Source organism: Harpia harpyja, chromosome 3, assembly GCF_026419915.1.
Source record: "Harpia harpyja isolate bHarHar1 chromosome 3, bHarHar1 primary haplotype, whole genome shotgun sequence".
Taxonomy (NCBI): domain Eukaryota; kingdom Metazoa; phylum Chordata; class Aves; order Accipitriformes; family Accipitridae; genus Harpia; species Harpia harpyja.
In genome coordinates this window covers 9,414,724-9,429,232 of record NC_068942.1, presented here as the reverse complement: position 1 = coordinate 9,429,232, position 14,509 = coordinate 9,414,724, and the positions used below count along the sequence as shown (strand labels likewise).

The 14,509-nt window shown below is 39.6% G+C and overlaps 1 protein-coding gene across 5 annotated transcripts in view; it reads right to left on the bottom strand.

The window, feature by feature from the left end:
* The window catches only part of DSE (dermatan sulfate epimerase), a 38,393-nt gene that overhangs the window by 13,964 nt on the left and 9,920 nt on the right, over nt 1-14,509 (bottom strand). For 4 of the 5 annotated variants that reach the window (XM_052781325.1, XM_052781327.1, XM_052781326.1 and 1 more), the window contains one exon: nt 10,418-10,886. In XM_052781325.1, coding sequence (XP_052637285.1) covers nt 10,418-10,833 — 416 coding nt within the window. In that variant the 5' untranslated portion in view covers nt 10,834-10,886. Of the gene's footprint in view, nt 1-10,417; nt 10,887-14,509 lie in introns of those variants that run through there. The other variant, XM_052781329.1, reaches the window with a different exon arrangement.

Genomic DNA, 14,509 nt, shown 5'->3' with positions numbered 1-14,509 from the left:
TTTCACTATCTGCACAATATATTTTTTATTACAGAAGTAAATTTTAAATTGTTAAGATGAGAGTGTCCTACTGCAATCATGGAAATGGTGTTGTGCTCCTGAAGACATGCACCTTCCAGCTTCAACTGTTCATGAATCTATAAATATGATTTCATCTTAATTTGTGTAAGCAGTAGTGTGAACAAACAAATGAGAAAAAATACCAAAAGAGCAAAGTTTTTAAAAAATCCTCATTCTGCTATAGGAGCATTTATTTGCATTCAAAATGCATGAATGAACCATGTAGAAATTATGATCATCACCCTAGGGCACTGCAACTATGGTAAAACACAACATATACAAGTGAGAAAAATGACCTTTAATTTTTATTTCAGTATACCTAACATCATTGGAAGAACTCAGATGAACTTGGCACATTCATACCTGTATGTAAGGAAAGCCTCTGTAGGCTTTTTGATTAATGGAATTTCCAACAGTTTTAAGTGTTCGCCTTCTCTCAGCTTCAATCCCATCTGCTGAGTGAAGTTATACATTCATTTTTCCTTTTTTTTAAATGAAATCTTTATCTCTCAGATTTAAAATTAAATACATGAATACATTCAGCATTTAGCAGCAGGATTTGACCTTTTTTTTAAAACCAGAGTTTTCATTGGACTAGATTATTTCGTTTGCACAATTTTGTTTCTTGGTTAACAGACAGGCATTGACAGAAAATGGTTGTGAACAATACGAAGACAGCCAGCTCTAAGTGTGGTAACAAATAACTGTCAAAGCATCAGGGAAAAAAGTTCTAGAAATTTACTACTCATCTTCTCCACATCCTCATGCTATTCTCTGTGGTCAATGTCAGGAACATTTCTCTGTCTTTTTTTTTCCTGGTTCAAACTCTAAATATATCAGTGAAGACTTCCAGCCAGGTATAGTAAAATTTCTTACTTATGTTTTCACTTAATTATTGTGCAAAAAATTATTGACCTGTATGCCAAAACATTTACATGCTTTTCCTCGACGCTTGTTCTTTCTGTATTTCCAGATAAACTGGAAGAAAACGTAGCTGAACTGGGCAAGAAACTCTTCCGACTCTCCAGATTTATTTATACTGTGTCACTGAGGCACAAAAATTGAAAATCCGAGTTAACTGCTTATTTGTCAATCTCAATTAATTCTCTGCATCTCTATTTCTCCTTTTTTATCTTTGCTTATCATTGAAAAAGCTCTTAAAATGTTGTTAGTCCTAGACGTAAAAGTAAAGCTGCATTCTATGCTGGTTACTTTCAACACTCCAGCACCATGATTGCTGTCAGAAATCCTTTGACACATGAATATACCTTTGACCAACTATATCATGAATCCTAATTTCCAAAGTATTTTTAGTTTTGCTTTTCACCAAACTTTTGCACATTTAGAAATCAGCGTTCAAATGAGTAGAGGAAATATCACTTTAAAGGCCTCTGCCTCGAACAATTACAAAGTGATTGAGGCTAAGCTATACGTTAGGGGGGGAGAAAAGAACAGTGAAAGATTTTGAGTTAACTTAAAAGTTTAATTCAAAGTTCAGTATCCTTATAACAACATACAAATTGCTAATTAGAATGTGCTTAAAGCTATTTAATGATCTTTACCTAACTAAATCTTAAATGGGATTTGACAGTGGAACTGATTTATTGTAACTTTCATTGTTAAGATGTATGCTAACTTTATGTTTGGTTTCGAATGCAATACTGCATCAAATTCTATAGTATAAGAGCGTATATTAGTCTCTGTGGCACCACTTCTGATAAGACAGAAAGCACACTTCTACATGGGAAGTGCTAAATCGATCAGTTATAACTACATTTAGGTTGTTGATTTCTTCAGAAAAAAACTCCAAACGCTTCAGTGTAAAAAACCTTATGTTAGGCATCCTAAGCCTACATACTGGCATAGTTACCCACCTCAGGTTAGACAGTAATTTTGCCATAATTTCCCTCAAAATTGCAATTCTGTACAAGTCTTGTGTAGAATTTAACAAAGATGCACATAAGTAATAGAGAAAATTAAAGATGGATGATTTAAAGACCCTTATTTCTAAACATACAAAACCACAGTCAACATCTGTTCTTAAAATGAAGCTCTCCTGAAGTAATAACTCTTTAGCTGATATAAATCAGTGCACCTCCATTAACTGAATTTCAATGGAACCAAGCAATGTACACCAAACAATGTGGAACATGATTCACAAGAAGAATGGTCAAGTAGCAAGCATTAAATGCTTTTTGTATCTAAATTACGCTCTCATTTTTCAAATGGATCTCCAGTGTCAGATTTGGTAAACAGGCGGGCTGATAAACTGTGGGAAAGCACGGTACCATAGGCCTGCACTGAACATATTATGTGAAAAAAGAGTTTTCAGGGCTATCTATTAACTACTCTGCTCTGAAATAAGAAAGAAAAGTTGTGTGTATTTATACAAATAAAGATAGGTAAAAACATGTCAATGCTTTGCACTGGAAAACAGCTATTTTCTAAGCCTCTCAGGAGTAAAACTTAACAGCAGATAGTATGAACCTCAGCTTAGCAATTAACTGTGTCTGAAGACAGCAAGTAACCTTTACCTGAATGCTTTATTAGACTCTTTAGTCTTTTAAAGGTATCAGATATTACAAAAAAAGAATCCAAAGTAAATAAAAATATCCATGATGGATTCTTTAGTACAGAGCAACTACTTAGTTGCAAACATAAGCACTTTCAGCAAAGGCAACCGTTCCAAAAATTCTAAAACATATTTTGAAATAACAGCTAAACCATAAATCTATCCCTACAGACAGTACCAAAAAAAAAATTTTTTTTTTACACTTATATACCTATACCTGTGTTTGGAAGAGGTACCTATCTGGAAACTTGAGAAGGTTTATAAAAGAGCAAAAAGTGCTGAACGAGTTTGCTGCCTAATGATCAAATGCCATAAACATCCAAAGCTATATGCATCGTTCTGCACAAAGAACTGCTGTCTGGACAAACTCTGTGAATGGCACAGGACAAATACATGCCTGAGGTGTTCTTTTAAGTTCTCATCTGTGTCTTATAAACTATTTTTGTTACTTGATTTTAAACATTTAGAGTTTGATATAAATCCTCCGTGAAGCAACTGGAGAAATAAAGAGATCCTGGATAAGGTTGGTATTATGGATAAGCAGTATGGTTTTCCTACATGTGTTGAGAATTTTAGCATGGTGCAAGGCTGTTGGTTATCTGTTTTAGATTTGCCACCTTCTACAATGAACAATGATTCTGGAGAGGGGGTTCGGACCCAGTTCTTCAGTCACCAATTTATGATGTCAAGAACCATCACCACGCGTGCACTGCATTATCCAAGGCTAAGAGTGTACTTACCACCTTCACTAAATGTGATTCCGTGCTCTAAATAAGTATACCAATTGTATACAATTTTGGATGAGAAGTAAAAATCAGTATCAACAGCAACAAAAACAACACGAAAAACTGTGGTAAAATTACCACATTATCTCCATTTCTTGGCAACATTCCTAATGCAACTAATGTCTCTTCTCTCAGAAGAAATGGTTTTCTGTATTTTTCCCTCATTTCTCTCTACTAATAACTACTTCCTCACTGAAACCAGAAGTATTAGCATTTCTCTAAGAAATGTAAGCCAAGAGGGAAAAACCACCGTCTGCCCAGTTCAAGGCAGGATTTAAATCAAACTTCCCTGCTTAAGTGAGTTCCCTGATCACAGCCTGTGGGATGTTTAGAATCGCCTTTCCTTCACTTTGTATCCAGACAAATAGAAGTAAATCAGAAAATAACACTCTCTAACTTGAGAAATAGAATACCCTTCCAGGCGGTATAAGGTCTGATTTCTAGCCTCTATGTCAGTAAGTAATATGGCATCACTGCATGCAAAATGAAGCATTAAGCACATCCTGACACATATATTACACAAGTAATCCACATCCTTAAGTTTAATGCTCCAAACTTTCCCATGACAAACTACTTAGTGCAGAATAACTCTCGGAGGTCGAGGGCAGATTAAGCTAATGACAGAAGGAAGCATGCCAGTACTCCCTCCTCAGTACTGAACCTCTCATTCTCACTAGGTGGATGCAAAGGAAATGAGTCAAGGCTCTTTTCTAAAGGCTTACAGGTGAAAATTAATTCAAGGACAGCCCTCTAGTGCCTTTCAATGCAATCTGTCTTAGACATGGTAGCTAGCTAACGGCATGGTTGAGTTTAATGCACATTAAATGTCAAGTGTGGATGCAAATGTGGTGTGTAATGGGGCCAACTGACCTCTTGATCCTTCAGTCGATTGCATCATTCTACAGTCTTCCCAATGCCAATGGCAATGTCCTGGCACTCCGCTGACCCTTGCTATTGTTCTGACCCACTTCTGGGGGAAGGAGAGACAGCTTTAAACTTCCCATCAGGCAAAGGAGAGAAATACTCTTCTGTGGCCAGAGGGAGTATACATACCAAGAGGGAGTATACCTACCAAGGGGAATGAGACCACCAACATGTATTTTATAAAGTAGACTCAATTTTCAGTATTTTTCTTACAAAGCCTCCAAACCAAAATATTTTCTTGTGCTCAAATTGAATATTTTCTTCACTAATGGAACAACATCTTCCAATTTTTATTTTGGAAAGAAAAAAGAAAAATCCTTGAAAAAACCTGTTCCATCCAAAACAACCTCTCAGCTTTCACCCTTGCCACATTTTTCTGGTTGGCTGCCAAAACAAAAACTCTATTATCTGCACAATCTAAGTGCTTGGTCAGTTGCAACAACAAAAATGTTAAGAATAAAAAACATCCTTGAAAAACTGATGATTTATATTTCCAGTGTCTAAGGTAAAACATGACAAGTTTGTCCCTATCTCTTTACCAGTTGTATTTCAGCAGCAGCCACTCTGACATGCTCGTGTTCATTGCAGCTCAGTTCACAGGGAGACAGGCAAAGGAGTGGTTAAATGTAAAACGGCCACATTCATATCAATATGTGAAAAAAAGGCAACATATAGACAACATTTTTCAGAAGTTTTAAGAGCTTACTATAAAAGTAGAGTCGCACTGCTTAGGTGCTGAGAAGGCAACTAAAACTTTACTCCTTTGGAACCCTTCATCTACTTTCGATCCTCCTTTCTCTGTTTCCCCATAGGTCTATAATCATCATTCTGCTGTTTCTAAAGCTTCTTTCAGGTCCTCTTCTCTCATTTTTGGCTTTGATCACAAGAGAGTCCTTTTCACACTGGGCTCGCTCTTAGTATCAATCACAATCCTTCTGTGTTGACATATTAATAAACAAGAACTGAGTCTGTTTTAGTAGTTCCCAGTGCCATACTAAGCAGACACAGAATTTTACTTATGTTATTATTTCAACGGATTACCTCCAGCTCTTGTTGTAGTAAATTTTTATACCAGGCATGCCACAAAGTGAGCTCCCTGTAGCTACCACAGAACTTCAGCACCAATTTATCTCCTAGAGAACCTATCAATTAAAAAAGAAGGTATAAAAGAAACTCTTCAAAATCCAGCTAGCCATTTAATTTCACAGTCATGCACAATTTCTATTTTTAAATGTTACATATGAAAAAGATAAAAACAGCATGAGGGTTTGACATTTCACTTACTAGCATAATATATATTCCAGATACCAAATTCATCCTGCTACCCTTCCTTTTCTTTTTCTTTCTGCCTGGAGAAGACTATCTCAGCATCCCCCAAGCTTCTTTTATACTAACTTCTGTGCCACAGTCTTATAAAACCCTCCCATGTTTTCTTTGAATGTGACTGCTGGTTGATTATTGGGAGTCAAACAGATGGTCTAAATTTGTGGTGTCAGCACAGAGACTTGCTTTATTTCAACTCGGCACATGTGAATTTATTTTAGTTATACATTTATCTACACATTTAATTATTTATATTTATGTATTTTTACTTTATAAACCATATTGTTCAACACCGAGCACTATCTGGATACTAACAGCAACAGTCCTACAGCATGCTCTAACACTTTTAATAAACAGAGACTAACAGAAGGCTGTAGGTTTGCTGGTTAATATGAAATAGCAGAAAGGTCACAGATTTGTTATGCCGAAGCCTCCCGTTAGCTTCTCCTTACTCGCTGCTATTTCCTTGGAATGTTCACATGTGCTTGACAGCAATTATCTCCCCTATGAAACCCACAGAGCCAGGCTTACTGTCAAATCCCACACCTTACTGCACATTGGTAACATACTTGTCTTTAAAAACAGTGCATCAACTATGTGCAAAAAAAAAAAAAAAAAGGTAGTATAGAAATCTCGTCTGGCAACTGCAAATGGGGAAGCCTCTTCTGCTGTAAGGGCGCAGAATTTGTGAACTTCTAAGGCATTTTTTTATAAGGCGGGCTTACTAAAGAAGAGGGTTTTTCACTACTTTGTCCAAAACACAGAATCTGACTGGACTCTTATTTCTGCATGATGTGTGACTCCGATTACATCACTCCGCTCAGTGCGGGAACAGGCCGAGGCGGCATATGGAAAGAATCACGAGTACAGATCTCCTTGGCCAAAAACACGCTTCTGGTGGGGAGTGCTCTAGGGGCCAGTCAGAGATAAAATGCCAGAAAACGCATCTTTATCCTCTTTCTCTGTAAAATAAGATAATACGACTTAAATATAAGGACAAACTTTCCGTAAGATTCTAGGCAGCATCTAGATATCAAATCCCAGGAAAACCAAGAGAGTTATTTAACACCAGCTTTTAATTTTTACAGGCAAAACCATTAAAGTTCATCTATTTTTATTGAAATATTAACGCACTACATTTCCCTGCTCTTGCTAGTCTCCAAAACATTGTCTGTTCCCATATTATTTTGGGTGATTGTTATAGTTAGCTATTAACCATTGCCCCTTTGTTTATTTTAAAATGTAAACCTACTCCAGGATGTAGCAATTACGGATGCTCTGTTATGAGCAGCATGCTTATCAACGTTGGTTGTTATGACAAACGGCTCAAGCTCCATCAGCCTACATGAATGGGAACTCAATTAAGGGGGTACTTTATTATGTGATATAAAATGACTATTGTAATAGATGAGAAAAGACAAAAGTGCTTAATTACAGCCCCTTCCACGCATGTATCAATTACCGGTAGACTTTCTCATAATTGTATCCTGAGATATTGAACCATACTTGGACTATTGAGGATTCTCGCTAATGTAAAGATGAAATTTAAAATGTCAGTCTCCTTAATCTCCTGTCATTCTGGGACAAATAACCAGTGACATTTTAAACCATATTTATTTTACCCAACTACTGCACACACTACGAAAATACACTGTTTTCTGGTAAGGCTTGAATTTTATTTACTATCGCCACAAAAATTAGAGGAAACTCATCCAACTGGAATTTTTTTTTTAAATTCTAGAGCTATTTTAGAGTCAATGCCATGTCAGCAGAAGTCAAAAGAAACCCAAATTATACTATTGAAAGAATCGAGCTGCCAACAAGGAATCTATAGGACCGCCAGGTTTAACTTTCCAACACACGTTGATGAATCTGTCAGTGACAAAAAGATGTTTTTCAGGCAATTCACATGGCAGTCTAGGCACCTACATTATAGAGCAGGTCTAGGGAGAGAAAAGTTCCTCTGATTTATTTATCTTACTGATACCTCTCTGGACAAGCCCTCTTTACTGACAACATACAGAGTTTTTGCAGGTGAGTCTTCTAACATTCAAGGCTCCAAACTTGGGCAACATCAAAACTGCTCCTTCTTTCCACCCTTGTGATCAGAACACGTGTGCCCTCAAATTATTTAATAAGGATAACATTCATAATATATCACCCAGAATGGTATTTTCCCCAAAGTCTGAGGGAAACTAAACATACCTAAATAGACTAGACAGCTTTTTATTTTTTTAATTCCGTTACTGTCATATTGCCAGAACAGTTCACGTAGAGTCTTACACAGTGTTTTAGATGCCAAAACATCTAAATGCTTACTAGTAGTGCTCAGGCCACAACTTTCCGACTTGCCATGTTTGTTCTCCTGGTCTTACTCTAAGTGGAGAATTGTGTGCAGTAACATGTTTTCTGGTACTTTTTAGTTGAGTTTCTTAGAAAAAACAGATTTATGTAATCTGCCTGTCTGCTCCTTCAGCTTCTGAACCTGCTGACCTATTTGAGCAAAGCCAGACAGAGTAGTACATGCCTCAGAGATCTTACATTCCTACAGTTTCCTGAAAACCATTGCTGGACAAGGGAGAGGGATCTATATTACTGCCATCACTGACGGTACTATAGTGTGAATTCTATGTTGACAGCATTCAGCCATAAGTCTTCAGGGGAAACACAAAAATGGAAACCAGATCCATGTTTCTGTCACAGCATTTGAAAAGCTGGCCAGTTGGTCGTTATACAAAGGGCAGCTTACCCCATCCCTGTTGCCTACGTTTCTGATTTCCTCCTCCTGTACTTCCCCTACTAAGTGCATTGCACCTGCTTCTTTTGCAAAGCGGAGGACCTTGACTAAACCTTGATGTTTGCTGAATGACATATCTACATCAGAAGGGAAAGATGGGAGAAGCATGGCTTCTCTTTCATCGAGGTAATGCAAGATACTTGCTTGAGAAAAACAGTAGTTTGGGGGAGGTAAATATCATCAAAGTCAAGTGGAAGTAGGATATCTGCTCAGTTCTGATGGGTATCTGGTCAGCTGGGACAAAGGAGAGCATTATGGCAAGGGACAGAGGAACCACAATTAATCTAGGGCAGGAATTGCAGGACACAAGGAACTGAAATGAGGTTATTGAGACAGTGAGTGAGACATAGGAAACTGAGAAGGAAGACACAATTAAGTTCCACTACTCAAAATATTGCTTGCTCCTCTTTCTTATTCCATTAAAACAGATGGCCATGTAACTATGTGTTTACACTACCCAAATCAAGTTAAGAAAGAGTGCGAACAATGAAACTAGGGAGGAAGGTGTTGACTTTGGAGCAGTCCGTAGGTCCTGTTGGAGATAGTTACATGTCCTTGGATGTCCTCTCTTCTGTGACATGTAAGCAACTTAAGCCCAGTGTGTCCCTTCTCTCTCCTACCACTTCTTTTGTTCTAGTTCTGTATTTCTGTGGCATTCACCACTTTAATACTTGGTATAGGGGAATCCCAACACTGTAATGACTTTTAAATCATGCCCACCAGGAGAAAATGGATCCCAAGTTATGCTAGCCCAAATCCAGCATAATTGCAATGACGGTCCATGGATGGATACCATTTATAGGACACTACTAGTTGGTCTCAATGCAAAGAAGGTAAGGAACAGTAGTAGTCTGAGCAATGAATACTGCTTGAACAGCTAATGCTTCTTCCTGTGCTGACTTGAAACCTGACTCAGACTTCTGCTGAGCTGCTTCCACCACGGAGCTGTAGGACAGCAGCTGTGGCAGAGGGAGCAGTGCCCCATCGCAGCTCCAGCTCGCTGCCCTGGCCAGAAGCCACCGTCCTGGCAAAGCCCGTGTTTCCATCCTCCGACCTCCTCTCAGTGGCAGCAACCCTGGGCCACAGTCTGGAAGGTGTACTGAGCGGCAGCTGCTGCAGGGGGTAGGGGAAATGGGTCTGCTAGGAGGTATGAAAGAGGGAGATGAGGAGAAGGAGAGAGACCTTGGGGTCCCAATTGCTGGACTCGCTCGTACAGTGAGAACATCAACTTCTGTCCCCACAGAAAGAGTGTGGCACAGCGAGGACAGAGTAACTTGTGGATGACAACTCACATCCAGGTGAGGTTAATCCAGGAGGTCGACATCAAAATGCCAGTTACTCAGGCAGTTCCAGTAAAGTAATCAGATGGACAACAATCTCTATCATGTCCTAGTACGTCTTAAGGGGAGGCCCAAGAACTGCATAGCCAAGTGGAGCTGCAAGTCTGAACTGAAGCTCAGACAGATGTTAGAGCAGACTGCAGAAATTCAAGAGTGTCATTTTTACCTATACCTAATTATACCTTTTTCTGAATTCTTCCAAAGGAAGAATTACCTAAAAGATATGTACAAGTCTGGAAAAAAAGAGATTAAAAAATAACACTTTTAGCACTTCTTGACACAAATCAGATGGGAAACCCTGCCTTCTGATTGGGAGTGGGTTTGGATTTTTTTTTTTTTTTTTTTTTAACTTTACAGCAATTAGAATGGTAGACAAAGGGTCATGCTCCTTTTTTCAGCATTAATTTGCAACAGGGTAAGTCCAGTGAAGGTGAGAATCTGCGTGTCACTGCTGGTCCAGATGAGGGTAAATGCATTCAGCAAGTTAGTCACTGTTACAGTGAATGTTAGAACAACTGAAATAATTTAAGCAATTTACTCATCCACTCACTCCTCCAACTGCAAGCAGTTTATACAGTAAGAACAACTTAAAAAAAAAAAAAAGACAAAAATCTACCAACTAGGCTGAGCCGCCATCCTCTCCATGTAATCCTTGGCCATGTTGATAGCCTCGATGTTTTCAGGGTAGAGCACACAGAACATCGCCAGGGCCCCAAGGTTGTTGCCGTAAATTTCATTCCACCGAGCGCTGAACTCCTTCGGGTCCCAGGGAGGAAGGTACTCCAGGGGATTCGACAGCATCGTTTGCACTGCCTCAATCAGACGAGCTGCAATGTGCTGGTGCGTGGTGGTGGCCTGGAGACGCAGAACCTCCACGTCCCCTTTGGAGAAGTAGAGCATGGGGTAGCTGTCATAGTTGGCGTTGACAAAAGGAACCATCGTGTCTGGGTCCTCCCTGGCGCCGCAGGCAAAGGCGAAGCAAACCGCGTGTATGAAAAACACACTTGGGGCTCCCCGTGTGTGAGTCCTCATTGTGGCATCAGATCTCCAAGTCTCAATGGCAGCCAAACCATCTTTGAAATATCCTATGGCAGATGGACGTGAAAGAGAGAGTTAGAAAATGAATCCGTGAGACACTAAAATTCAGGATGCTCTCTAGGAAATACGATTCCATCTAGACTTAAAGAACCCCACGTATCGTCCAGGTGGCTTTCAAATCATTTCTATATGAATACTTCAGACAAAATACCTACTGAGCAATTCATCCTAAAGAAAAAACTGTACACTTTGAAGAGACACCCTCCCTCCCACCTCTTTCTCTCTAGTAGCTGATACGAGGCGAAGGAACACACTGCCAGCTCTTGTACTTGAGATTTCATATAATTGCAATGGTGCCTAATATGAGGCAGTGCTGACTGTACTGGCAAGCGGAGAAGGGCGGGAGGGGAGGAGGATGGGGGAGAGCTGGGGAGCTTGTGCTGGCGGCAGCCAAGCCTGCGTGCTGCCTTGGCTGATATTAGCAGCTGGAGAGGGAAGGATGGAGAATGCTGGAGGTTTGCGCTGGGGTCATTTTATACTGCGCTTGAGGCCTCCGGTTCTGACACGTCCTCGTTTTCAAAAAAAAAAAAAAAGAAAAAAAAGAAAAAGTCAGAAAGAAAAAAGAGAAAGCGGCAGAGCCTTAGAAAAACAGCTGAAATACCTTGCCTTTGGGGCATTTAGGGTTTTTGCATTTATTATTATTATTATTATTATTATTATTAGGGGCTCTCCATTTTGCATGTGGAGATTTACTGCCAGCTACCAAGAAGGCTGAACGTTGAATTAAAGCGCGTATTCTCCTACGTACATGACTTCTTAAAATGTGCTCAAATGGCAAATCTATGCAGAGGTTAAATGCAAGTATTTAAACATAGTAAGTTACTTCGTAAAAATCACCAACTATCTAGTCTCAGATAAAACATGGCCAGGATCCCCCTGAGGAAAGCCAGCAAATTCCTAGAATTCTTCTGAGGGGAAAGGTTACAGAAAGCAGACCCAAGAGAGACAGTTTTATGTAAATAATGAACAGTAGTTTTCAATTATTAAAAGGAGAAACAGACAGAAGGAAAGAAAACCTAAACACAAATATGAAATGTTTTTTTCCATGGAAAACCTGTTGCATAGGATTCAGTCATAAAACTTGTACGAAGCTGAAGTACAAAGCAACCTTTTATTTCTCCCCACAGCTCCCTACCTATGGATGCCAAAATTTTCTAACAGAAACTTAGGCTGCTAAAACCTTATTTAGAGACCCACATCCTGATTCAACAATGTCATTAATATGTGCATAGACAATGAGACAACCTTGATAGGCTGGGTCCCTCCATGACTACTGGGTACGTGGACCCTCTAGGTGCTTGTGTTCAGCTCCTAAAATTAATTTGGGAGCAAGCATCTTTGGCCAAGAAGTACATCTTTTCTTGTGCATTCCTGCCTAGGGTAAAAATAATACTGCACCCTGTAACTGCCTACATTTATATATTACAGTACATAACATAATTGCTTTAACAGAGAGTAATGGAAGATGACATTTTCATAGTATTTTAATGCATTTTGCAAGTAAGTTTTGCCCTTTTTTGGATGTAAACCAATCATTACAGGACACATTACGCAGATCACAGGGTGGTTTATTTGGTAATACTTTTACTATATGTACATAGTCTCTCACCACATACACACATACAAAGAAACACGCACCGTAGTTTATCCAAACATACTCAAGTCTACTCGTATTCTCATCTATAAATAAGGAAACCATACAACAGTATATTTTGAAAGGAAGGAGGTAAAAACCAGCCAAACCAGTACATTATGTTTGAAACATGATGTCATTTTTTTTAACTGTTGAAAAGAACTGCTTTTTCATATTTGAAAAAAACCCCATAGTTTTTTTCAAAGCCTCTATGATCCTTTAGAACTGGGGACAGAGGAAAGAACCTAAAAAAAAAAATCTGAAAAAAGCAAAAAATGCCTGTATCTTATTCTGTGATGATCATACATTGGAAGAAGTTTCCTGGCTTACGGAATCAGAAAAAAATCCCAGCTAGCAGTGAGGACTTCATGCATTCTTTTCCTTGGTTTGATTTCTGTAAGTGCTTCTGCACATCAATAAGAATTAAGCACATACATATATTTAGGGATGGTTTTAAGAGTTCCCTAAATTAGGGTCTTTCTGACCAGAGATTAGGGAATATACAGTAAGGTTTCCCAGAACTCCTTCTTTGTAAATCTGGACACACATTTCCCAGCATTTCACCATCATCAAACACCTCCAGCGTTGTCTAAAATTCATAGCCCATATTTTAAGAATTCAATAACCCCCCTCATTTTCCCCCCTCATGCATGTGTGCATTTAATAGAGAAGGTAAACCCTTTGGGTTTTTACCTTGTACATGAGAAGCAACCACCGTACCACATTGTTCAGACTAAGAACAGTGTAACTGGAAAACTGAGCATAGTTTTTTTTCATGGGTATATTCATAGGCAGCATATTCAGAGTCAAGATCTGGAAGAAAGTCAATAGGCAGTGACAAAAGCAGGACTACAAAGTCATTTATTCTTGGTTAAATCCTATGATATGAAGACAATAACCCATGGCAGCCACGATTCAGTGAGGCCGGTGAGCCCTGCCCCATAACTTTGCAGGGCTCAGCCTGGTGTGACTGGTGGATGGGAGGCGGCAGCTAGAAAGCAGTCCACCTTCCTTTCCACGCAAACCTCTGTGGAGGCACCAGCCACAACCACGTGGAGACCATCGCCCATGCGAGACCCCAGGATAGCACGACTATGGCTCAAACTGCGCTACAGAGAGCGAGGAGAGAGGCAGACATTCCACGTTTTCTCATCTGTGATGTCCTTAAAAGCAGGGCCAGCAGAAGTAATAACGAAAACAATCGCAAAGCTCCAAACAGAATAAACCTGTGGATTTGCAATAAAAACTATCACCCAGATAGTGAGGATATACAAACTGGCTGGTTCTGGATACGGCCATGACGAACCACCCCTGCAGGGATTTCAAACGGCGGAACTGCCTTCAGCCACGCACACCACCAAGCACTTCAGTGACGAGGACCAGACCTGAGCACACACTTCGTTGCCTTGCTGACTCGTCCAGGGAACTCTGCAGGGCTAGTGGGTGGGATCGCCATTCCTCATCGCGGTAGCTGTTTAGAAACTACACTGATTGGTAAGATATATATGAAACCACTTCCAAAATTATCAGGTGGTTGCAAAAGAACCAAAGCACCTTCTGAAGGAGAATGTGACCAAACCCAGTAACATTTAGGGACTATTTAGAATTCATTACAATGGTATAAATGTGCCTGGGGCGGGGGGGGACGACGGGACCACCAAGCCAAAAACACTGAAGAAGAACGCATATTCAACTGTGTTGAACTCTATACTTTGAGGTTTCCTTAGTTAACTTGCACACTGAAAGCTAAAGAAACACATAGCACTGTTCAGAGCCACACATATGAACCTTGATTATCTGCATAGCTTAGGTGAAGCCAGACATGCACAGATAACAGGCCGCATAAGATCCAACTTACCAGTTGTGAGCGGACCTGCTACAAGTTTGTCTGATACACAGGGCTCAAAAGAATAGGAGTTTGGGCCTTCTGATAGCTTAAATTGCACTCACAATACCAATTTTTTTAAAGTTAAAAGA